The sequence below is a fragment of the Lasioglossum baleicum genome, chromosome 10 (genome assembly GCF_051020765.1).
Source record: "Lasioglossum baleicum chromosome 10, iyLasBale1, whole genome shotgun sequence".
In the NCBI taxonomy this organism is placed as follows: domain Eukaryota; kingdom Metazoa; phylum Arthropoda; class Insecta; order Hymenoptera; family Halictidae; genus Lasioglossum; species Lasioglossum baleicum.
In genome coordinates this window covers 11,950,378-11,976,355 of record NC_134938.1, presented here as the reverse complement: position 1 = coordinate 11,976,355, position 25,978 = coordinate 11,950,378, and the positions used below count along the sequence as shown (strand labels likewise).

At 43.2% G+C, this 25,978-nt stretch overlaps 1 protein-coding gene across 7 annotated transcripts in view; it reads left to right on the top strand.

Annotated features, from left to right (window-relative positions):
- Sv (paired box protein shaven) overlaps window positions 1-25,978 on the top strand; it is a 201,834-nt gene that overhangs the window by 27,188 nt on the left and 148,668 nt on the right. For 6 of the 7 annotated variants that reach the window (XM_076431405.1, XM_076431408.1, XM_076431404.1 and 3 more), the window contains exon 2: window positions 18,978-19,291. In XM_076431405.1, the coding sequence (XP_076287520.1) occupies window positions 19,090-19,291 (202 nt within the window). In that variant the 5' untranslated portion in view covers window positions 18,978-19,089. The remainder of the gene's footprint in view (window positions 1-18,977; window positions 19,292-25,978) is intronic. The other variant, XM_076431407.1, reaches the window with a different exon arrangement.

Below are 25,978 nucleotides of genomic sequence, written 5' to 3'. Positions count from 1 at the left end.
ATCCCATCAGGTTCTAGATTTCACAGTTGTTACTAATTCGCTCCCAGTATCCACAACATCACGGAAGGTCTCGCTTTAACATAATTTGCTCGAACCGTCACGCGAACAAATAAGAATTTTCGATCGGCGTGTACCGTTCGCTCTTTCTCTGTTTCTTTTTTCTTTCTTTTTGAAATTCCTCCACTGTGCCCTATATGTAATTTACTCGAACATTCGTGTCGAGAAGAGGACTTAATTGATTAATCTCCGCGTGAACCGGAGGGAACGGTATACATGTCTCGCTCGACATTAGTCCGTCGAGGGGGGTATTTCGAAGGTTTTCTCACCTTCGGAAGAGGAGAGGCGGACAAGAGCACAAAAAGCGACGGAGGTCTACAGCGGTGGACGGCTTTCCCATGAAGCCACGGGGCAGGATGTGCCAGGACCAATCAATTGTACACGCCGGTATCCTTCTTCTTTCCCCCACCGCTCGGCTTTTCTATTTTTCTCCCTGTTCCTTTTACTACCAACGATTCCACCGGAGCGAACCGGTCGACCAAATTTTCGCGAGAAGAACCCTGGCGAGACGCTGCGGTCTGTGAATCAGACTATAATTATAATTATAGTAATATATAATTATTCTTCATGAAAAATACGGGATTCAGTGGGGTTCAAAAGATGTTCAGAATTATTCTTGTTGCTTCCAGATGTTCAATTGCGAGATTATTTCGCTTACTCAAATATACAGGTGTCCGAAAAATGTATTTCCTTGAACAGGGTGATTTCCGAGGTCATTTGAAACAACTTTATCCTTTGCAAAAATTTTCTCCGCGGCTTCGTTAACGAGTTATTAAGGAAAACAAGAAACCAATCAGAGCGCGGTTCACGCCCACTCGCAGTAATCGCGCTGTGATTGGTCCGCGTTTTTCGTTAATAACTCCTGAACGGAACCACGGGGTACATTTTCGTAAAGGAAAAAGTTGCTGCAAATGCCCTTGGGAACGCTGTATTATTGTCTGGAGAAATTACGACAATAATGTGGGTCAAGTCTTGAGCCTTCAATGTTTCAGTGGTAATCTAATTTAATTTAATGCGCTTCGGAAAAAGATGGGGGATGTGAAGTGTTTGGTATGCGAGATACGGGTTGTCACTCGTCCAGTTTCCTCGTCCGAAGATCGTGAAAGTGTAAGGAGACTGCGGCGCAAGATCCACCGGTGTTGGGCGTCGGTTATCGGGCCGGTATCGATAAAAATGCAAGGTGGCACGCGGCCTGGACCCTCGCTGACTGTGCAAGCAAAGCGAAGAGCAACAGGGTGGGCGGACTAGCAAGTAGAAGGCAGCTGAACTGGACTTGCGTGGACTGGACTGGCCTGGCGAGACTTGCTACGGTGTCCCGTACCAGGGCCCGGTCTCTTCCAGGCGCCACGCAACGTTGAATGTCGGAAGAGAGGAGAAAGATCCCTGTCACAGGGATCGTCAGCTGATCCACGACCTCCGGCGGAAAAGATTTCGTTTCATTGCGAGATCCACGGACCTTCGTTACCGTACGCTCCGCGAACACACATTCACGGACATGAGTGAAATGAACACTGAACACGTTCGGATAATCGAGGTTCCTAGGTCGTGGATTGAACGAGCGAATGTGATCCGAATTGTATCGTGTTTGGGCTCATTTTGATCAGCAGAATGATGGGAATTTATTGGAAAATGTACAGAAATGATTACTGCTTCGTTCGGATAATCGAGGTTCTACTAAATCGTGGATTAAACGAGCAAATGTGATCCAAAATGTATCGTGTTTGGACTCGTTTTGATCAGCAACATGATGGGAATTTATTGGAAAAAGTAGAGAAATGATTACTGCTTCGTTCGGATAATCGAGGTTCTGCTAAATCGCGGATTGAACAACCGAATGTGATTCGAATTGTATCGTGTTTGGGCTCGTTTTGATCGGCAGATTGTTGGGAATCTCTAGGTAAAAGTTTTCTCAAGAAATGATTAAAAACAAAAGATCCACGCCACTGATTTAATATTTCGTTCTTTTCTACGTTTGAGAATGTATTTCATCCTTCTATTCCGAACATGTTATTCTCCTTACTATCTCACTTCTATTCAACGTTTCTGGTCAGTTTATTAGAATGTTCGATTCTCGCGCGTCGAAGGGATAAATTTAATCCAAGAAAAATCGTGTAAACTAGATCGGCCGACCGGCGAGTAATTAACGTGGAAGGATTTATCCCGTGGATAGGCGTGTTAGGGTTGCAACAGAGAGACTGCCGTTGAACGAAAAACTAGGTGGTTAGGCGACAGGTATCGAAACGAATCGCGCAGTCCCCGACCCTCTCATTTCTCTCGAGCTAGATACGTAGTTCGACCGGCGAGCCGGAGCACCAGGATAGATGCGACGATCGTGCGTGAAGATAGAAAAGTTGTAAAGCTGGTCGAGTGTCTAGGAACGGGTCGATTTGTTGCGTGCAGAAACGCGGCTCTCGCATTAGAATATTTCAATCTCTATCGAACGGCTATGCCTCACTTGTATATCGCCCGGCAAATGCGTTCGTTGCGCAATCATTTTCATCGGCCCTGGTATCCTCCACCGGCGAGGAAGCTGCGCTGAAAAATTAAAATCTGCAATCACACGGAATTTGTGTGAAACCACCTGGCAGCTATCAAACTTCGCCTTTTAATCAGGGACCATAACTGTTATAACCAAAAAGAGAAAAAGTCATAAAATGACAAGTATTTCATCGACTAAAGTCGTATTGGTTACAAATAAGGATTATAACCGAAAAGTTTTTCTCTCGTTGGAAAATGTTATCGTTGAGAGAAATTCATTTCGATCACGTATAACAGTTATCCATGAGAGAAATTTATTTCGATCGCTCATTACAGTTATCGATGAGAGAAATTTATTTCGAAATGAACTCCTCTCATCGATAACTGTTATGAGCAATCGAAACAGTTTGTCTTCATCGATAACAGTTGTCGAGGAGAATCCAATTTTTTGGACACTAATAACTTGACTGCGGATCTCTATGCAAAATAAAAAATGTTTCCATTGATTGCCAGACACAGGAGCCATATAAAAATTGAATTCTTCTTTTAATTATCTTATTAAAGTGAAACTAATACACTGGTGGCCTTAAGCCTTTTTGATACCTCCGCTGTTTTAAATTGTACGCACCCATTTTTGTCATAAATGCATAAAATCCGCAGTCTACTAATAACTGTTATTTGTAACCAAAAAGTATGAAAATCGATACTTTTTAATCATTTTGTTCTTCGAATTTTTTTCTTTATGTTTTGTGTACATTATCTTAAATTTCAATAATAATCAACTTGTTTAAAATGGTTTTTATCATAGACAATTTTAGAATAACTGTTATTTTTGGTCCCTGATTGTAATATTGTAGAAGGCCCAAGAACAATTTATACATTTCTGAAACAATGTTCATAAAAAATTTAGAAACTTTGTAATACCATTAATACATATATAAATAGTTACGAAAAAGCAGAAACCATTTCGATTTTTTAGATGTTAAAATACATCTTTTATCTGGTAAAAGAGAACTCGTAAAAGCCTGCAAAAAATGGGTCCCAGTCACGGTGATCTAGGTATCGTGACAAGGATTTTTGCGTTCCCCCAATGTCCCGCGTACATTAACGGTAACACCCTGCTACAAATTCATTGTAGTCCCTGAGGAGACTTCGATCGCCGGAGAATACAATGCTCGATCGGCTGGATCAGGTGGATAATCACAGATTATACTCGCGACTAACTGTACACTACTGGTTGTATTTTTTTTCGCGTGGAAAGACTGGCCGGTATCTGTAATCTTCTTTGCTCCCTAGAATTCGCCCGAAGTGGTAGCCTCTTACGAATGAAAGGATGTCGGGATAAAGGCAGCCTCGCCACAGTGCATAAATCATTGTACGATCGGGGCTCATTGTCTTCCATTGAATGGCGAATTTTAAACGGAATTGGAAACACCGAGAGACTCCTCTTGCGACTTCTTTGTGCAGTTCTTGTGAAAAGCGGAATCAGTGTTCCCCTCGCAGCTATCAAAAATGTTAAAAGAAAATCTCCATCTTGCTTCTGTTACCTGCGATTCGAGTAGATCATTTTTATTTCGCATAAAGATCCGCAGTGTACAAAATGGACTTATGACTGCAGATCTTTATGCATTTATGGCTTCTGGAAATTTTCAAAAAATGCCAGAATGTATCCTTCGACAGAATTTAGTCAAATTTTGATACATTTCATTTTTTTGTGTGATATATTTCATTGTTTTGAGATTAAAGGAAATTAATAACATACATATACAGGGTGTTCCACGTGACACTTTCCACGATTTTCCAATCAAGTGCTTGCGATAATCTGACAAAAAAATGTTTTAAACAAAAGTCGATCAGTTTTCGATTGGAAATAAACATTGCAATAAAAAAAGTTCGAAAATTTTCTTTTTAATTATTGCCAAGGCCACCTTCATTTTTAAAAATAGTACTTCAAGATCATCCGAAGGTTATGGTATACTAGGTCGTTGAAATCGTCTTGATACGGGCTATAATACTGTCGAGTCAAAAATACCAAGTGCCATTTAAAAAAATGAAAGTGGCATTGACAATACTAACAAAAAAATTTCGAACTTTTTTTTATTGCAATGTATATCCGATCGAAAACTGATCGACTTTTGTTTAAAATATTTTCTCGTCAGATTATCGCAAGTACTTGAAAAATCGTGAAGAGTGTTACGTGGGACAACCTGTATGTATATTCGACTCTGTCCAGAATCAAGGGTTTAAACATCGTCTGGAAAAATTGCAAGTTGCATAAATTTCCGCAGTCAACTTACCGCTGAGATGAGAAATGGGGTCCAGAGAGGGTCCTCCGGCTTTCTGGGTGCAAGAGGGATTGATTATTCCCTCCACCTGTTTCTCGGAGGGTCCTGCTTCCGATTCCGGTTTTCTGAAATGAGAGAGGAGGAGATGAAGACAGAAAGGGAAAGGGTGGTTGTACAGAGAGAGAGAGAGAGGGGGGGGCGAGTGGTCGAAGAAGGAGGCGGATAAGTAAGTTTGAAAGAGCCACCTGTGAAACCCATGGCACGCGCCACACTGTCTAATCCCAAGATGCTCCGTTCGGTCCGGTCCCCGCATCATGCAACGGTTGGTTGCAGGTAACAGGTACAGCCGAGGTGCATCCCACCAAAGATCAGCCGCAGCATCTGGTTAAGGCCACGGGGCCCGGTCTCTTCCTCTCGGTCCTCTCGCCGGTGATTATATCTACATTCTATATAAACGCCGGTTCCGTGATTATCTGCTAGTCCATCTGCCGATTCCTTGACCCCGAACGTTTCTATCTTACTCACGGACACCGAGAGTTCGATCCTCTTTTTCACGGGGCACCGGTAGCCCCGGATAGAGGATTGGACGATGGAGTCGTTCGATTTATTGACGGCTCTGGAATCTTTTGATTGGAGATCGGGGATTCTCTGACGGGTCAGAATTTTGCATGAACGTTCGATTAGGATTCCAGGAGTTTTGAAGCGGCTACCGGTGCTACCTCGATTATGGCGACCGCTCGACTGGAACGTGTTATGCCGAAAGAGTGTCTACTGGAATCAAAGAGAGTATTATATGTACTGGAATGTGAAATGGAGCTTTATTTTTTTATTGAAGCAATTAACTTTAATCCTTTAGCCACTGGTATATATTCACCAATGTGTCGGGAAGTGGTTTAAAATTCGATTACAAGATTTGACGCATATAACAACGACAACCCGGCAAGCTAATATAAGCGTGGTAATAAATAAAAGTCAATAAGCGACCCCCGTTTCCGCCATAATTCATTAAATCCCTTATTGACGACAGCCGTAGTTAAAGGGTTAGTGAATAAGATATTTTCCCTTTCGTTCGATGATCTTTTGCCAAGAAGAATACATAAGAAAATATTTTATTGATTAAAGTTCGCCGCTTGAATAAAGAAATTCGGTTTTTCAAAAATTACTTTCTTGCCAACCCAATAGAATATAATACATCAAAATATCATATAGAAGAATATCATATCTGAATCTAATGCACTAGAATAGAATATCAGAATATAATTATTGGAATGTAACATTTTTGCAAGGAGTCCCGATAAGATTGAAATTCGACTGAGAGCGGCTCAATGGGTTAATAGAGCAAGTTTCTGCCTCCATTCCAGTTCCTGTTAATCGGTCCATGGAAATCTGCATTCGCATGAACGTCCGCATATCAGTATACTGGGACATTACCTAACGATTCCCGACGAAGTTACAGGTGTGTACCGATGAAAATTGGAATTATCAAATTTATTAAAAGACATTTCAACTTTCTAACTAATTTGTTTGATAAACGGCAATTAATTTCGCTCGGGAACGGGATTGCAGCGAAATATCAGATCAATAATATTTCGGAACACTTGTCAGGGGGACAAGACGCAGGAATCGGAATTAATAACTCGTTAAGCGAGCACGTAACGCGGGTGCGAGGGAAAGTCGAATTAGCAAAAGCAACAGTCGACCCGCCGCGTGTCACTTAACCTAACCAGAAACTAGTTTCGCTAATGGAACAATAATTAACGCGATCCGCACGCTCGATTGAGCCGGTGGCCGGCCGATTTTGAAGGCGAACGATTTACCGAGATCGGTCCTTCAAAGTCTGTCCTTAACAAATTTCATAATTGTACAACATTAACTATTACAAATATACAAGGTCTTCTTGTCACCTTCCATTGGTACCTCTTAAGCAGCAAAGAGTGTTCGAATAAGGAATAAAGACAAATAAAACATATCTAATCTTACAGTAGCTAGTTACCTGTCCGCTACAGTGTCCAGTGATGGAAACCGAACTCTTGACAGTTGAGGAGGGTTGCTGTTTTGTATCCACTTCATTTTACCTGGATAGATGATTAAAATGGTGATTGAGTAATTAGAATGTAGTGAGATGGGAATGAGAGTACGTTGAGTTAATGTGTAATTATTTCTGATCGATAGAAAACGAGGTGTAAAACTGTAGTGCACTCTGATTGCAATTACTGGATCGTTGATTGAATCTTTTGCCTGAAAAATGATCCGCTTCGAAAAATTCAGAATAAGATTACTAGAGTACGTGATCGAAGTCCAAATTCAGAAATGGCTGATAATAATTGATTCACATTAATTTCTTTGTCTGCTCTTTACTTTACCGGACTCAAAAGTTCTGCCTTTCTCCTATAAATTATTATGTATCGAAGTTTCGATCCTGTAGGATCAATGGTTCAGGAGTTATGCTTGCTTAAAGTTGAGCAATCTGCAGTGTTTTTTGACAAGTAAGCACTGCAGATTGTTCAACTTTTAGCAAGCATAACTCCTGAACCATTGATCCTACAGGATCGAAACTTCGATCTGCAGCTACCCCTCGTACAGATCTACTGGATTACATGCCAAATACATCATAATTTATAGGAGAAAGGCACAAATTTTGAGTCCGATAAAGTAAAGTTTACCCATTTCTTTTAGTGCGTAGGATCTCAGGATCTGTAGACAAATTCAGAGGATCACTGGCTCGTATATTACAACCAGTGTTTAAACGAGGCAAAACCACGATAAATCGAACGTGCCATCGCCGCATGGTACAGATCTCATTAAACTTGAATAATTCCTCGAGGAGCGTACAAATCGAGTATCCGAGCATTTCTACAAGCATTCTGTTGCACAAAGCGTGTTTCCGGGCAAAATGCGCGAACCAGTTCGCGTAACCCGACATCATATTTAACTCCGCGAGACTGGGACAGGTACCGTGTTACGATATCACAGCGGCTTTATTGATAACGCGGTGAACGTAGGAAGTGTTCCCGGTCGCTTATAAAATGGCGGACACGTTAAATTCCTCGAGCCAGCCGTGATGTCATAAAATCAAACTGGAAACCTCCAAAAGTATCTCGCAACGAAATTTTTACAAAACCTTCAACATTTTTTCACAACAGAAAAGAATTTGTTAAACGTGGACGTTTAAAACGACGTTTTGCTGCAGTCAAAAATTCGAAAAAAAATCACAGAGCTGTGCGCGACTGTGTAGAATGTTCATGGATATTTTTCATAATTTAAAAACTTGTTCGCGCTGTAACTACGAAAGAATTATAAAAAAGTTATTCTATTTTAAAGGACGTACGAATACATTTTACACTCACTGTATATGTAAGGTACCCCTTGCATGTCGCACGGGGTAGGAAGGGCCTTATCGGGCACATTTGATAATCTTATCTTCTTACGCGTGCGGATCCCCCTCCCTAGTGGTCGGTTAGCTTATTACATAACGACGTAACGGTACACAATGAAGCACCGTATAATAATGTCGGCTTCTCTCGCAGGGGTCGCTGATTTCTTCTTCTTCTTCTTCGGAGAGAGGAGAGGAGAGGCGTTTGATCGGTCGATTGGCTGGTCAAAGAAATCGGCCGTCTAAATTCCAGTTTTCCTTCGCGTGGAAATAAAACCAACCTTGCTATCCCCTCTCCTCGAGACAGGTAGAGAGATACAGCTGCTTGTAATAAACGAACCGCGTGCCGCTTATTACACGCCGCGGCCGCGAAAACATCCGAGATTTCATTCCAGACGCGGAAACGGCTTCTCGAACAGCGCACACGGACGCATCAAAGACATTACACCCCGCGCGCGCGCGCCACGGCCGTGAAATAATTCCTTTGGTGATTAATCGCGCGCAGATTCCCGTCAAACCCGCGTGCAACTATTTTCTCCGGTTATCGCGCGAGCCGAGCTGAATACTTTGTGACCGGGATTAACGATCGCAACCGCGTCGCCGTTCCCTGTAATACTGCTCTACACCGCCATTCCCCATCGAAAGGCTAATCGCATTCCATTTAATTAGAAAAATACATCAGCCGCCAATTCGCGGGAGCCTGTTCCCGCCCCGCTCTGAATAATTTTATACAATTTTCCCTCATTTAGGAATTTTTTACACGTCCATATTGCGGTTGAAAATTCGGAAAAAATTCACGAAGGTGTGTGCCACTGTGTAGAACGTTCGTGAATTTTTTTGTAATTTTTTATCGAATAGAACAGAGAAGAAATCATTAAATGATTCATCAAAACTGTGTGTACTCTAGAATTACCATTGTGGTAGGGGTGTGGGTTGTGACAAATCATTTATTTTCTTATTATTAATCTTCTTATTTTATTACAATAGATCTACACAAATAATAAGTAATTATTTTTGCATTCTATTTAGACTTCCAAGTAACAAATAACTTTTTATTAAAAAAAAAACAATCAGCTCAATAAACATTTACTTAAATGCAGAATTGGGCAAAAATTTTTGCCCAACTCTGCTTACATGATGCCCAACTCTGTCTCGCATACACACAAAGTCACGTGCCCCGGCGCTGGCAGAGAGGGAGTGACCGTTTCGATTATGTCACCGAACCGCTGCGATGAAACTGTCTCTGGCGCTAAATACATGGCAGCCCAGCAAGAGGAGAGGAGAGAGGGAGTGATCGGGATCGTCTCGAAAGCGGTCGTAAATCACTGGATCCACTTTGCAGCCGGTTTTCCGTGAACGGGGGCCCAATTGACCCCGGTGTCGGTATCGTTCGGCAATCTGCCACGTTCGCGGGTCTATCACGGATCGGCTCGTAAATCGTGTGCATCGTTATCGGTCGGTTGTACGCGTGTACACGCTTCTGCGCAGAACCGACAATCCCCAACAATCCGAGGCGGCCCGTGTCTTGTTAATGAACAAAAATCCGCGAGCCTACTGGAGCGAGACCAGCCCACGTACGGGACGCGCGTTCATCGATGACGGTGTACATATCGGTAACTGTTGCGTGGTGCATTTTGATCGAACCGGCTCTTTTTTTAGTTGAAGGACGTGTGGAAAAAATACATTCGTTTACACCCTCCCGAAGGGGGTAGCGTGGGACCCGGGGGAAACAGGTCTTCGGTTTTCCCATATCGGTATAATATTGTTTGATACGATATGGTATTCATAGTTAGTCTCCCTTTTACTGTATTCATTTTTCGGAACAGCTCAGTGTTTTATAGCTCGAGGAGAAATGCGAAGAGCGGGTCCCTCGGGCTAAAATATATTCCACGAGAGAGTAACCCCGCGGAAAGACCAGTTTTCGTTCGTCTCTGCGCATCTTCGCCTTAATTGGTTCAAGAAAGTGGGGAGTGGGTAGTGGAGTGAGAGATGATAGGCTTGCTGCGCCCCCACCATCTCCTAAGCTGCGCGAAACGGGGTTACCCTCTCGTGGAATATACTTTTGTCTCAAAATTCCTTCAACATCCGGGCATGGGAGGTTCCTGAGATCATGTGAAGCAACATTTTCCTTTGCAAAAATAGCGCCGGCGGCTTCGTTAAGGAGTTATTAACTCCTTGGTCCGTGTTTTTCATTAATAACTCCTTAATAAAGCCACCGGCGCTATTTTTGCAAAGGAAAATGTTGCTTCAAATGATCTCAGGAAGGTCCAGGACTGATGCCTTTTCCTCTCTGAACTTCTGGCTCGCTGGAGGGTCAGACGGGGCCCCGCTTTCCGCATTTCTTCCGTCTGGTTTATTATGCGAGCTGGCTCCACGCATGTCCTCGTCCAATTTGATCGAACCGGGCCTGGGTCAAGTAATTCCAGTTCTCTGTACATTGCTTCGAGACACTTCCTATCCGAGTAAAAGCGAAAAGATTGCGAGGAGTTTCGATGAGCCACCTGTGCCACGTGCCATTCACGGGCCAGTCTCGCGCGACCGACAATTCTATAGTCCCCTTTTCAGGTTAAACACCGTGTAGAAAGTCGAAGAAGAAACGGTGAAAGGATCAACGGGAACGTGTGGGTGATTCAGGATGTCTCGAGACACCTGTGACGCTGCTGCCGGGTGATCGACACTTGTCACTACCCTTGCGGTAATTCCCCTGTTCGTCGATACATGTGGACGACAGGTGACACGATTTCTTTGCACAGTCCGAGATCAACAGTTCACTCGGTGTAGTACACGGTGCACGGGGTTCGAGCAGCACTTCGCGACGCTGATACCAAATTCAATTTCAATTTTAACACTGAAGTCACTGAGCGATTGCACGGTTGCGTATCTTTGTTTTAAGTACATATACATATACACCTGACTTATTTGTTTGATATAAGATCCTGAATGATATGATGAAATTATACAATGAATAAATAATAATATAATGAAATTATACAATGAATAAATAATAATATAATGAAATTATACAATGAATAAATAATACAATGAAATTATACAATGAATAAATAATACAATGAAATTATAGAATGAATGAGTCATACAATGAAATTATACAATGAATAAATAAGTCTATGAATGAATTTTTCAAAATATATGCTAGCTTGAACAAAGGGTGAACGTAGTCCAATAGAGGCAAAAATCGTGGATCAGCATTTTCCAGGCGCATCGTTTAATTTCTGAAAGGGACGAGACCATAACCATTCCGACTGCATTGCTCTTCTGTGAACGTACATTTAATAACTGGCGCATTAAAAGCGTACTTTTATATCCGCCAGCATTCCACGAATGAAAAGATTCGGTATGGGAATCGAGTACATACAGGTACTTACACGTATAACTGGATAATTCACTTTCAACGGTTGAACAGATTAATTCTTTCCGCTCATAATAAACATAGCAAGTACCCAATAAATACTTAAAGACCTCTAAACGCACTACGAATAACTCTGTCTTGCGTTTACGACTGTCCGCGGCTCGCACCGTACGCGTTCGTTCGTCGTCTGTGTGTACAGGGTGTATGAAAAGTAATGGTCATCCGTTCTAGAGGTGAATCTACATCTCTGGATCGGTGGACATATGTAAGTGAAACTTGCCGCAAAATTGTTTATAACAAAGAACATTGTTGTTGAAATTGTTATTATTATTGTTATTATCTCAATTGGAAGGAAGACGTTGAGTTTTTACGAATCTAGCACCGAATGTCCCTTTAAATTTTGTTTGTCTCGAGGTACGGATACGATCATGTTCTGTCTTGTTGACACGGTCGTGAGAACTGCAGTAGTAGGCTTGGCTGCTCTTTACTTTACCGGACTCAAAATTTGTACCTTTCTCCTATAAAGTTTGATGTATTTGGTATGTAATCCAGTAGATTTGTACCCGAGGTGGATCGAAGTCTCGATTCTGTATGATCAATGGTTCAGGAGTTATGCTTGCTTAAAGTTGAGCAATCTGCAGTGCTTGCTTATCAAAACACTGCAGATTGCTGAACTTTAAGCAAGCATAACTCTTGAACCATTGATTCTACAGGATCAAAACTTCGATCTGCAGCCGCCCCGGATACAAATCTACTGGATTACATACCAAATGCATCATAATTTATAGGAGAAAGACACAAATTTTGAGTCCGGTAAAGTAAGTTTACCGTAGGCTTTTGTCTATATACGTATAATTCTACACAATCAAATTTTGCAAGAATCTTAACAGCTTACATCTCAATAACTATTTGCTTGGCTCCTTTCAAACTTTTTCTCTTCTCAATGAGTAGAAGGTATTGATGTAAAAACGAAGTTTAACAATTTTCTTTGTTATAAACAATTTTCCGGCAAATTTCTTTTAGAAATGTCCACCGATCCAGAGGTATAGATCCACCACTAGAAAGGATGACCATTACTTTTTATACACCCTGTACAAGGCGACCGAGGCAACACAGCGCCTACCACGCATCGATGTCTCGAAGCCGGCGCCACGCAAGGTCCGTATCGAATGAACGCAATTCTCAAACTTTTACAATTCAATGGATCTTTTATTAAACCCTTATCCACTGAACATTCCAACTCAGTTACTAAATCGATTGAATTCGACACATTTACGAAAATCGTGGAGGATTCGAATTAGCGATCCCTATTTCACGTGTACACGTGTTTCACGTACACGTATTTCAGTACACAATCTGTAATTAGTAGACTGCGGATTTCATGCATTTATGGCAAAAATGACCAGGCGTAATTTTAAATAGCAAAAATATTAGAAAAATTTAAACATACTGTCTAACCTACTAAACATAATAGCGAAGGAAATAAATTTCTGTTTCACTCCAGTTTGTTGCAATTCAGGTAAGAATTTTTTATTTTGCATGAAGATCCGCAGTCTAGTGATTAGAATGGACATTCTCGCCAGCTGTTTCACCGTCCGCCCTCATTGAAATATTTTCTCTGAAGTCTTGAACCCACCTCAATAAACTGTGTAGGTCCCGTCGTCGATAAAATAAACGAAAACAAAATTATTTTGTCTCCAAGCAAACCGCGGGATTGTTGATATCGCGCGAATCTGGTAGAGATCGGAAATGTGTTCCCCGATTTCCGCGGGAATGCAACGATGATTGTCCGCTTGCGTAAACAGTAAACAGTGATAGTAGTCCAGTCAATGAATGCTCATAAGGGGGGTGTAGAGTAGAAGGGGTGCACGTAGAAGGTCCCCTTTTTCGGTTTCCCGCTTATATCTCGGAAACTATGCGTCCTAGCGATAAGATCATCCTATACAAATTTAAAGCTGACAAAATGTGCCATAAGATTGATTGGATTCAGTTTTTCGCTATCTCGCATAGTTTCCGAGATATCCGCGCTCAAAGACTAGCTACTCTTCAGCACAATTAGTGAACTTTGAACGCGGATATCTCGGAAACTATGCCAGATAGCGAAAAACTGAATCTAATCAATCGTGTGGCACATTTTGTCAGCTTTAATTTTGTATAGAATGGTCTTACCGCTAGGATGCATAGTTTCCGAGATATAAGCGGAAAACCGAAAAAGGGGACCTTCTACGTGCTCCTCTGCACCCCGCTCATCTCCTGGGAGTGTGGACTTTTAGTATGTTTACCTCCTAACTAGTCCAAATAAAGACTCAATGTTAAAAATTGTGTCCGTTCCATTTCCCTCTACAACTTCTCGTTGACTATAGTCCGAGGCGATGCTAGCAGTTTAGCTAGTCGGGCCAGTCTCGGGCCATCGATGCGGTAGCGACGCGCCCGGTAGCTGGCGGAACGTGCAGCTACCTAGTGGATCCTCCGCGTGATCCTCCGCAGGTTGGTGGAACTCGGATGCGCGGTGGTTGCATCGTGGATCCCGGGTCCCGGGCCCGTAATGGCGGTGCTCTCGGGGCTTAACAACGCGTGACAATATGCATCAAGAAATTGCTCGAGCGAGGAACAACTCTGCTCGGTGGTTGGTGTGGCTGCACACGCCTGGAAACAGCTCGCCTCCACAATGGAATTGGTCCTTGCACGGACAGACGCCCCGAGGATTGGTGTTCGCCGAGGATAACACTCGAAACCCCGAGTCTCACGCGAAAACGCCGATACATTATGCAACGTCGGACGGGTCATAAAGGAACGCGTTCGGTATTTTCTGATGGGATCCTCGGAAAGGATTCGCTTCCCTGATCACCCGTGGGATTTCGAAGTCCTCGCGGAATCCTGCGGCGCATCTTCCTCTTCTTCTACTTTCCCCCACCGCGCTCGGTCATGTTTATTAATTTATTCGAATCGGCCGGACGGAATGCAAGGCATCCCGGTGATGATCAATATGGGGAGCGTAGCGAGGATTTTCCAGCTTCCGTGTTGCATTCTTTCTCACGTGGCCGGCTCCGATCGTAAAGACGGAAACCGGGAATATCGTTGTTAATGGTGATCGTCGCTCTCGCGTACCTTCGCTCTTTTTCCTTTTAAACGACCTGCGTCTCTGCATGTGTGTGTGTGTCTCCCGTTTTATTCGCGGCCGGGGCATTTTACTGGCGATACACTCGGAGCGATCCCGCGCAAAAAGATTATTATTGACCGACGGAGGCGTGAGCTATCTGGACTGCATCGACTGCGGCTGTTACTTTCCTTCGAAGGTCGAGGATTTTTATGCTTCGATTTCAGAAACCTTGAGGTTGACCAGTGGTGTGCAGATCTTTATGCATTTATAGCAAAATTGAGTAGATGAAATTCAAAATTATTGAACAATTTTTAAAATTGAAGGTGTCAATGTACGATTTTCCTCTATGAAAATCGTTAAGGGAAGAAATAACATTCAATAAGATTTTTCATTGTCGTACTTCATAAAAATTGTTCGTATTGATTGCTGAACCCTGGAGCCAAGTAAACATTGTATTCCTCTTTCAACTATCTTATCAAGCTGAAACTTGTACCTCGATGTCCTTAAATATTTCTAACACAGCCACTGCTTTAAATCTAGTCTAGTAATGATACCCTATCCCGGCGTGGTCGCAAATTACTCTTTCCCCAACATTGTCAGACCTCTATCACAGTCCCACTTGGCCTACCGTTATGTTAACGATAGTTCATCAACACGTTGGTTTCGGGGGGAACGACCGTGCAGATAAATAATGCATAATAATCTGAAGATTCGCGGACGGACAGGTCCAGTTTTTCCCGGCAATCGACCGGCAATTATCGCGCCCGACTCTTGCTCCGATCCTCCTCGCTGTGTGCTACGCTCTGGTCGCAAGCACGCGAACAGATCTCTTCGCATGAATATTCAACCTCTCCCCTTCGTCAACGCAATCTGCGAGCCAGAGTTTAGCATCGGCGCTCGATCGAGCTTTCAGCGAACAAAAAGATCACTTACGTTGCTCATTAACCCCGTTACCCGTACTTGGCCACCGCGGGAGCGCACGTGGTGCACCGGTACACGGGCAATTCACAAACGCATATATCTACATTAATACGTGCCGAGCCGCGCGGTGCGTTGTCTACGGAACGAAAATGAAAAAGAAGCTCCCGCTGGTACTTAAACTCCGCTCGGAAACACTCGGGATAATTAAAACGGACGTTAACCGGCCAACCTCGGACTCGATCCGGCATCAGGTCGGTTATAATCCTGATTGTCCAATACTGAGTAGTCTTCATCTGCGTCTTCTTTCAGTTTTACATCGATGAGTGGTGAGTTCTTTTGCTAACTTTGATGAATCAGTCTGCTACAAACCGCTGAGAGGCACTCTAAGCTGCTTTGGAGCCGCTTTAAAGCACTCGAAGATGCTTTGAAGCATACTAAGCTGCTTTGAAGCATATTAAGCTGCGTTGACTGTGGATTTGTATGCAAAATAAAAATTGTCTGCATTAATTTCAATCTACTGGAACTCCATAGACATTTGCTTAGGTCCCATTTTGTGTTATACTTATTTGACAGTTTTAGGATCTTCGTAATTCTCTAGGCTGATTCTAAGCAAACTTCGACGAAGCACTCTGTTGCGTTGCTCATCTGAAACGTTGAATCGAGTTAGCAGATGAAAGTCATAAAATTTCTGAATGTTGCGTATTGATTCGTCTATCTTCGAGCCAAAGCAAACAAAGAACCCTCGGCATCCCTAGACAGAGCTAATCCGTAGCCCGTGAAAAACAAGTTGCAGCTTAGTGCGGGGCCCGGTTCTCCCCGCAGTTGCCGACCACACGCGAGAATCCTTCCGGCCGCTTACGCAAACAGCGGCGTGTTCCCGCGGCGGACTCCTCGGCTCGTTTCCTCATCCAGCACTGACAGTTAGCTCCGGCCGGTCTCTAAACAGCATCGGGCAGACCGGGAGGGAGGCTAGTTAGTAAAGTACGCGAACGTTCAGCGTTGCCATAAACAATGGTTTTAGCGAGTGCGTACACAGAGAGCTCGGGCAGACCGGGCTCCCCGACTCCCACGGTTCACAGACGGAACCCCGAGTATTCCCGAGTCTACTGGGAGAGAAGTCTTCTCTCTCGGAACGGCCGAACGCCGGAGCCTGGTCTTTACGTGTACTTTGCCCGTCGACGACTCACCCACTTTGCTTTACTTAAGGCCGTTCGAAGTCTTGCACCGGGCCGCCTCCTTTCTCCCCTCCCGCGTCGAATGATCGTCCGGCTTTTACCTGACGTTTACTCGGCGTTCTAGCTACATTCCAGGGTCCATTAGGAGAGCCCGCGATCTCTGGTAGCACGAGCCCCCTTTCGACTAGAAGTACTCGCACCAGAGAACCTTACCCGGCTCAGGGAGAGGAGGGCTGGGTGGGGGGTTACGAGCTAAACAATCATCCTCGTCCTCATTTCCGATAAGTTCCCGGCTTTTTGCTAAACCCACGGGATCGCCTTCGCTTTCCTTTCTTGCTCCCTCTCCGTGACGGTCCCTCTTTCTGTTTTTACGCGCCGATGCAGCAGGATTGAAAATGGCGATCCTCCAGCCTCGCTAGCTGCTTAACCAAGTCTGAACTCTGGATGTAAGAGATCTTCGAGTATCAGATGTCTACAAGTTGTTGCTCTTCAGAGGTGCGGAGATAATCAGTTTTATCCAGTCCAAAGTCTGATTGTGTTGCTCTCTCTCTCTCTCTTTTTCATGAAAAATTTTTTATTCACTTTAGTAAGAGTAGCGAAGGAATACCTGAGCTCGCGAAGTAGCCTCACCGGGATGACTAAGAGCGGCGTCCTCACTCCCACAAGGGAGGCCTGCGAATTTCCCGCGGAACGCGGGAGCCACTTCGAATTTCACGGATGACCGGCGAACGCTCAATGACGATTGGCTGGCTCATCCTCCATGCCTGGCCGTTCCTCTCGCGCAATTCCGGCCGCGGGAACGGAAGACTCTGCGGTGCTTACCGACCCTAACTGTGCCGTAGTTTTATTAGTTTTATTAGCGCAACATGGTAAATCGTCGGGAGGTTTGGTTCCCGCGGAGATCCAATTCTTGTGTAAACACGCGCTTCGACGGCGCTGAGTTTGCCCCGGGAAATATCGCCGTCATTTGCGAAGAATTCGCGAGTCGGCATCGAAGCTCGCGGGTCGATTCTTATCGGTAGAATACGGATAGTTTACGCAATATGAAAACTCATGCTGAACGCGTGACTGCATCTACGGACATAGTCGACGACTGATAAATGAAATTCTATTGGATTGGCAAGAAAGTAATTTTGGTTTTGTCTTTATTTTCGATCAGTTTTTTACCGATTAGGAACAGAAGTTTCATGAGCGAGGAATTGTGAAGCTACCAGAAATATGGCAAAACATCATCGAACAAAATGGAAAATATAAAAAATTGGTCATTTTGTCGTTGTTCATGAGTTTTCGTATTGCATAAACAGCTGTACACCGAACGGGTACCTCTCCTCGAGGAGCAAATAATGCGAGCAAATAGACTGTAGGAATTCAATTTAGGTCCAGCGCGGCGGATGTTCGAATCATGAGAATCGATTCCTCCGCCGGTCAGCATTAAAAAGAGACAAGCCAGGACCCAGCATCTGGGTCGAGAAACCAGACTATCGTAGCCCGAAATGACGCTCCATTCATCCTTTCATTCATCCGGGAATCGCTCGTGGCTAGGCGTCGAGCCTGTTCTCGCGGCGTGGCAGACTCTTCTCCGCCGTAATAAGCAAAAAAGATCGAGCCGCCGGGCCATTACGTAGAAAGGAACGAAGAAATCATCGACCGCGGGCGTAAAAAGCGTGGCAAAGCCGATTCCACCGTGGCCTGGACCACCGAGACTTATTTTTCCGTTGCTCTGCACGCCCGCGATACGCTGACTTTAAGCTACCGAAAGCCCGGACACCATTGTCTGCGGCCATTCTTGCGCCATCGCCGAGAATCTCAATCAAAACTGTCTTTATATTAGACATCGTGGTTTTCAACGTGTATTAATAACACACATCTATACGTGCACACGTGTATTTAGATACACGTGCATTAATGCATCCTCATTTTAATTTCCATAATGTTTAGAACATTCATATTAATTTATGGCGTTGATGCTATTTCCGATTATTAGACTGCGGATCTTCATGCATTTGCGGCATTAATGGATAATAATAATGTGATTGAATCTGATTTGAAGCACACTAAGCTGCTTTAAAGCCGCTTCGAAGCACTCGAAGCTGTTTTGAAGCACACTAAGCTGTTTTGAAGCACCCTAAGCTGCTTTGAAGCACTCGAAGCTGCTTCAAAGCTGCTTAGCATGTTCATTAACATCCTATATTAATGTTCTCTAATGTTCGGATTGCAGACGGTGACGGGGGGGTTGACCAGACGCCTCGTCCACAGCCTGACGGGGTGTTATCCTCTGCGGAGGAGGGTGGAACGAAGGAAGACGAGGGTTGGAAGAAGGGTGGCGTGCTATGATCAGCATGGAGCTTCCGGCACACGCGACGCAGCATGGTGCTCTTCACCTGGGGGTCGGGGTCGCGGTGAACCCAGGTGACCCAGCCGGAAGTGCCCTGACCGCCATTCATCCGCATCCTCAGGACCCCCTGGCGCTCCATCACCATAATCACGGAGCTGCAACTCCCGGAGGTATGCACGAGGACTCCAAGAAAAAACGTATGTTTCTTCTTACGAATCCAGTGGGTAATCTAGCTTAAGATCCTCGCAGGGAAGAGTCGCTAAGCAATCTGTGAATCACAATGGCATTCAAGTCAGACAATAGGACAACTTCAGTCTCTTCAGATATTAAAACGATGACACTTTCCTGCGGTCCTAGATTTATATTAATTATCCTAGAAATATTGGAATCTGATGTGGCGACGTGCTCGTCTCTTGTTGATAAATTGAAGATAGTACGCTTGAAAACTTATGGAATTTTGTAATAAGGGATGCGACCCAATATTTTCTTCAACAGCAATGGATCCCTACAACAACAATTTCCTAGCTTGTTAGGGAACACGATTAGTATTCCACTTGTAACGATGTCACAATTATTCAGCGTCCGCGGAGCGCACTGCGGTAGGTGAATTACGCGTGTAAATGATCGATGAACGGACCGAAAATTCCCGGCGTGTCCCAGCAATTTCAATCAGCAAGTTACCGGAACAAACGAGTTTCGGCACTCGGTGTCCGATCGGTGTTTTGTCACCGTAATTGATCTTCTTCTTGTCCGCGTGGTCGGGACGGTGTCCACCTTGTAAAAACGATCCACTGACGATGCCGACACTTGTTCTTCGCCGCTCGTCGTGTATCAGCACGCTTCTGGACATTCCACGAATACTTCTTCGGCTTCTTTCTCCCCGGTCGGTGCTGGCTATTTGATCGACTCACTTCCATGTAGCTGACTCGCGTGCCACCGTAATATCCATACACCAGAAAAAGAAAATTTACCCGCATCGGTTGCAGCACACAGAAACCGCACGGACATTTATCTTTTAACAATTCAAATCCGTTGAAAATCGTATCGCAGCATTTTTCACTTCTGGCTGCGCTCACTGTCTACTAATTATTGCGGACTTTTATGCGAAATTCAGATGGTCTGCATTTGGTTCGAGTTACTGCTGCTTTGGAGCACTCGAGGCTGCTTTGAAGCCGCTTTGATGCACTCGAAGCTAATTTGAAGCCGCTTTGAAACACTCTAAGCTAATTTGAAGCACTCTAAGCTAATTTGAAGCACTCTAAGCTAATCTGAAGCACTCTAAGCTAATTTGAAGCATTACAAGCTAATTTGAAGCACTCGAAGCTGCTTTGAAACACTCGAGGCTGCATTGAAGCGTTTCGAAGCACTCGAAGCTTCTTTGAAGCGTTCCCCATGTTTTTCAAACTGACCACACCTGAACTTTTTATTATTATTATTAGACCGTGGATTTGTATACAAAATAAAAATTGTCTGCACTAATTTCAATCTAGTGGAGCTACACAGACATACGTTTCGGATCTTCGTAATCCTCGGGGCAGATTCTGAGCAAGTTTGCAGAGAATCGAAGGGTCTTCGAGGCTCCAGGTATTTCTAAATTCCGAGTTGACTCAGCGAACACGATGCACCGTCATTGCTGCAGGTCGTAATGGAAGCATCGGCGAGCATGGACGAAGATTTATCGTGGCTTTCCGTGAAGCACGTGCCTCGAGCTTTTTGCAGGTGCAACATTCCTATTGGGATCAGGTGAAAAATATGACAGCGATATTAGCTGTCACCGAGTCTTCAGGCAGCGAAAAATCTGCCTCTCTCTCTCTCGTGGTTGCCAGTAATTATCGACGGTCGTGAAGATCGGCCATCTTAATATTCTATTTATCAATCCTCCGTTTATACGGTGCTCTCTCTCGATCCTCTGCCTCCTTTATGTGTTCTAAAAATGATTGTATCTCGCAGGAACGATAAAGTGTCGATATAAAAAGTCCCGATGACATGTTAATGTTTCCTAAGCTTAACGAAGCTCTGATCAACCGTCTGTTTAAGTAATCCTCGGAGAATGCGAGTACCTCTGGTTTTTTATCCGATGCTGGATCAGGCGGCCGTGATATTGACACATTTATCGAGGAAGAAATGGTTGCAGCTGTTTTTGCAGCAGAAAAATCTACTCTACATTCCTCATGCACACCCTACTGTTAGGGCTCTCGCACGGAGATGATTTATGAGGCGTGCGAATACCTTCTATCGCTATGCTTAGAGACAGCTTGTGCAATCGCAGCTTCTTCTGAAAACTTCTCTTCTCCGGCTGGCTTTTTATTTCTGATACATTATTTCACTTGTAACGCGTTTCTATTTTTGCTCGAGAGTATTTCCTCCAATCTTCACCAATAAATATTAGTTTAACGTTGGAACTAATCCTGTTATTCTTAGAAGTAGCATGCGGGTGTTTATGCAATTTTCAATTTTTTTAGGCAAATTTTAAGAACGTGGAACCGTGTAAAATCTTATTTTCAGTAGTTGTAGTCTTCGTAGATCCGACATAAATAGGAACCGTACTAAATTCTGTGGAATTATATTTTCTAGCATTTCTTGTGAAAATTTTTGGAACCCATAAATGCATAAAGATCCGCTGTCTACTTATAAGGGATTATACTTTTGGTGTAAAGTATCGATGATTAGTTGGCACACGTGGTACAGTAGCATTTGGTGGCAGAAATGGCGGACGAAAAATGCGGAAAAATCGGTGGCCCGTGACGACAGGGACAGAAACACTTTCATAAAATTCCATCGTTAAACCGTAACGATACGCCTAGCACATTGAGAAGCCTGTTATCCACCTGTGCTTATCGTCGCATCAATATCGACTTAATTGAATCTTATCCTCGCGGGACATCAAGACAGGCGATACGTGCTGATCCTTCATCAAAGACAGAACGAGAGCCACGTGAAAGGCCGCCTTGTTCCGTACGGAACAATCGAGTTAGCTCAAGTTGCTCCGAGTTTCTCGTCGACGATCTTTTCGAAGGACGTAGTGCTCCGCCGAAGTTCACCTACTTTGTGCCCAACTAGTTACCGCTAAACAACTAAACTAGTAACCTATGCATCTTTCAAAACTGATCAGCCATCTTGCGTCATCTAACTTTAAAATTACCAAAATTTGATGACAAATTTAATTTCTAGATTTTATGCATTTATGACAAAAATGAGTACATGTAATGTAAAGCAGTGGACACGTTAAAAATATTTAAAGACATCAATATATTAGTTTCAGCTTCATAGAATAATTAAAACAAGAATGCAATTTTTCTTTGGCTCCTGTGTCCTGCAGTCAATGCGAACATTTTTTATTTTGCATAAAGATCCAAAGTATATTAATTTCCTTAGCGAATTTATTTATTTTGTTGACGTATATACAGTCTAATAAGAATTGTTTCGTCCTGATTTTACCTTCGAAGTCACCGAAATTTTCCATCAAATTTAATTTCCTTAGCGAATTTATTTATTTCGTTCTGTTTCGTACAGCTGAACAAATACAAAATATCAAAGAGAAAATGAATATGATTCGCTCGGAAATGAAAACACTATCCCTCTAAGGTGTCAGAGATTACTATCACTCTAATCGGCTGATAATGATCCCCACGTCCATTCCGATATTTCAATTACGATTCGAATTTCATTTCTTCTTAGATCACTCCCGGCTCAATATCAACAAGACGTTGATCGAATATATCCGCGAACGAATCATAATCATCCTTCAATAAATTCGCCGGAATCATAATCATCGAATAAAATGGACAGGCGCGTGTCGACTAATGAACACGTCTTCTCTCTCGCGTATCGATCGTAACAGAATATTTTATGGTAATAGCCGTCGATTAATATCGGTGGAACAACGGATGAAGAAGAATCTCATGAATACGTATTCTTCGAATTATTAACGTTACGTAAATTCTAATCTTCACGCTTTTATGGATTGTCAATTTTAACAATTTGAGCACGTCTTCGGTGGTCAATTAGTAGACTGCGGATGTTTATGAAATTTTCGATTTTTATAGAGAAATTTTAAGAAAGTGGCATGAAATAAAATCCTATTTTTAATGGGAACAGCCTTTGTACATCCAAAACAAATAAAAATCATCAGAAATTTTAATAAGCCATAAATCCATAAAGATCTATTTATTAGGTACGAGGAAGCTCTACTATTTTAACCCTTTGCACTCGGAGCTATTTTAACTGGAAAATTAAACATTCCTTCCGATCTAGAATATTTCCATTCCCTGTGATTAGACTGCGGATCTTTATGCATTTATGGATTATGGAAATTTTCAAAAAATGCCAGAATATAATATTCGATAGAAACACGAAGAACTCGAACAATTTGTAGCAACGTTAATTAGTCCACTCAACGAAAAGTTGTAGAGGGAAATGGAAGGGTCCCCTTTTTCGGTTTTCCGGTTATATCCAGGAAACTATGCATCCTAGCGATAAGACCATTCCATACAAAATTAAAGCCGACAAAATGTGCCACAAGATTGATTCCATTCAGTTTTTCGCTATCTCGCATAGTTTCCGAGATATCCGCGCTCAAAGTTCACTAATTGTGCTAAAGAGTTAGCTAGTAAAATAAGTCAAAAAACGTGAGGCAAAAATTTCTTTGCTAACTTTGAGCGCGGGTATCTCGGAAACTATGCGAGATAGCGAAAAACTGAATGGAGTCAATTTTATGCCACATTTTGTCAGCTTTAATTTTGTATAGAATGGTCTTATCGCTAGGACACATACTTTCCGAGATATAAACGGAAAACCGAAAAAGGGTAGGAGTAGGGACTTTTAGTATGTTTACCTCCTAACTAGTCCAAACAAAGCCCAAAGTTGAAAATTGTATCCCTTCCATTTCCCTGTACACCCCCTTATGAGCATTCATTGATTGGACTAAAGCAACGAACTTTGAAAATTATGCAGTCGAGTGCCGTCGCTTATTGTGTTGCGGTGGTTCGAGCTAGTTAGGGCGTTTCGATCGTAACGATCGATCGATCGGTCATTTATTTAATGACAATCGGAGCGCCGCGATCCGTGCCCATCAGCCGGACAATATATCAGGAAATTGTATCGCAGTCGGTAATAATTGCATTTGCCGACGTTAACGTTAATCAAACCTAAGCCTTTGTTAATGCAATTCTAAATATTTGTCGTCTCACGCTGAGCGACGTCCGGCCATTCGAATTAAATTGATTGCGCAGGACCACCTCGGGGCATTGTGCCTATATCTCGATCGTCGGAGATCGATAACGTTAGTCTTGCGGCCGATGACGAGTGCCAGGGATGATCGAGCCGATACCGGGGAACAAAGTCTATAATTCACTGTCGATCCACGGGTGACGATCCACACCAATTTTCTCAATAGCTTCTACTCCCATACAGGGAACATGTCTGCCTTAACCGTTTTACACACGGTAAACAAATCGATGCAGACTTTCGGCATGATTCTAGAAGAATGCAAAACATTAACGATTGGTTTACAGTAAATACTCGACTTACGCGGGTGATCCGTTCCAGCATTTTACGCGCAAGTCGAAAAACTGATAAATAGCTGGTTTTATGATTCCTTTCGGGTAATCTTTGCTTTACCGGACTCAAAATTTGTGCCTTTCTCCTATAAATTTTCATGTATTTGGTATGTACTCCAGTAGCTCGAAGTTTCAATCCTGTAGGATCAATGGTTCAGGAGATATGCTTTCTTAAAGTTGAGCAATCTGCAGTGTTTACCTGTCAAAAACACTGCAGATTGTTGAACTTTAAACAAGCATAACTCCTGAACCATTAATCCTACAGGATCGAAACTTCGATCTACAGCCGCCCCGGGTACAAATCTACTGGATTACGTACCAAATACATAATAATTTATAGGAGAGGGGCACAAATTTTAAGTCCGGTAAAGTAAAGAGCAGCCTTCAAGTCTACGACTTACTGTATGTATTTGGGAATCGAGAACTCGATTGCGGCGACGACCGACGCTGGAGGCTCGATTATCTCTAATGGCGCGTGGTTACCTAGTCGCATTAATTCGTAATTAATACCTAGCTGAACGCGGTGACCGCCGCCGACCATTCGCGTAATACCCGCGAGAATTATACGCTTTACGTACCCCTTCCGACGCTATCATTTCGCCTGATGGAAGCTGTCGTTCGGTCTCGGATTTTGCAATCACCAGGCTCTGCGTTTCTCGGTCACTGCAACCTAGAAAAATGATAGGCTGCTCTTTACTTTACCGGAATCAAAATTTGTGCCTTTCTTGTATAAATTCTTATGTATTTGGTATGTAATCCAGTAGATCGAAGTTTCGATCCTGTAGGATCAATAGTTCAGGAGTTATGCTTGCTTGAACTTGAGCAATCTGCAGCGCTTACCTGTCAAAAACACTGCAGATTGCTGAACTTTAAGCAACCATAACTCCTGAAGCATTGATCCTACAGAATCGAAACTTCGATCTACAGCCGCCCCAGGTACAAATCTACTGGATTACATACCAAATACATCATAATTTATAGGCGAAAGGCACAAATTTTATAGGAGGAAGGGACAATTTTATAGGAGGAAGGGACAATTTGTCCATCTAAGAACAGATTTGTATGCAAAATTAAAATTATAAAACACAGTTGAATAGCAGAGTCGCCAGATTAAGTCTTGTCTCCCCACTTCAACGTTTCCGTTCTCCTGCATGTGTCCCTACGTCACGTGACCCATCCGGTACCGGCAGAGAGTGAGGGTATTGAATCTACCGCAGCAGATTAATTCCATATGCATCGAATCTGTCCGGCAGTGTGAACGAACGCGACGATGAATGCAACGTTGTAAAACCTGCCCCGTGGAAGCTAGCCGTCGCCTGAAATTAA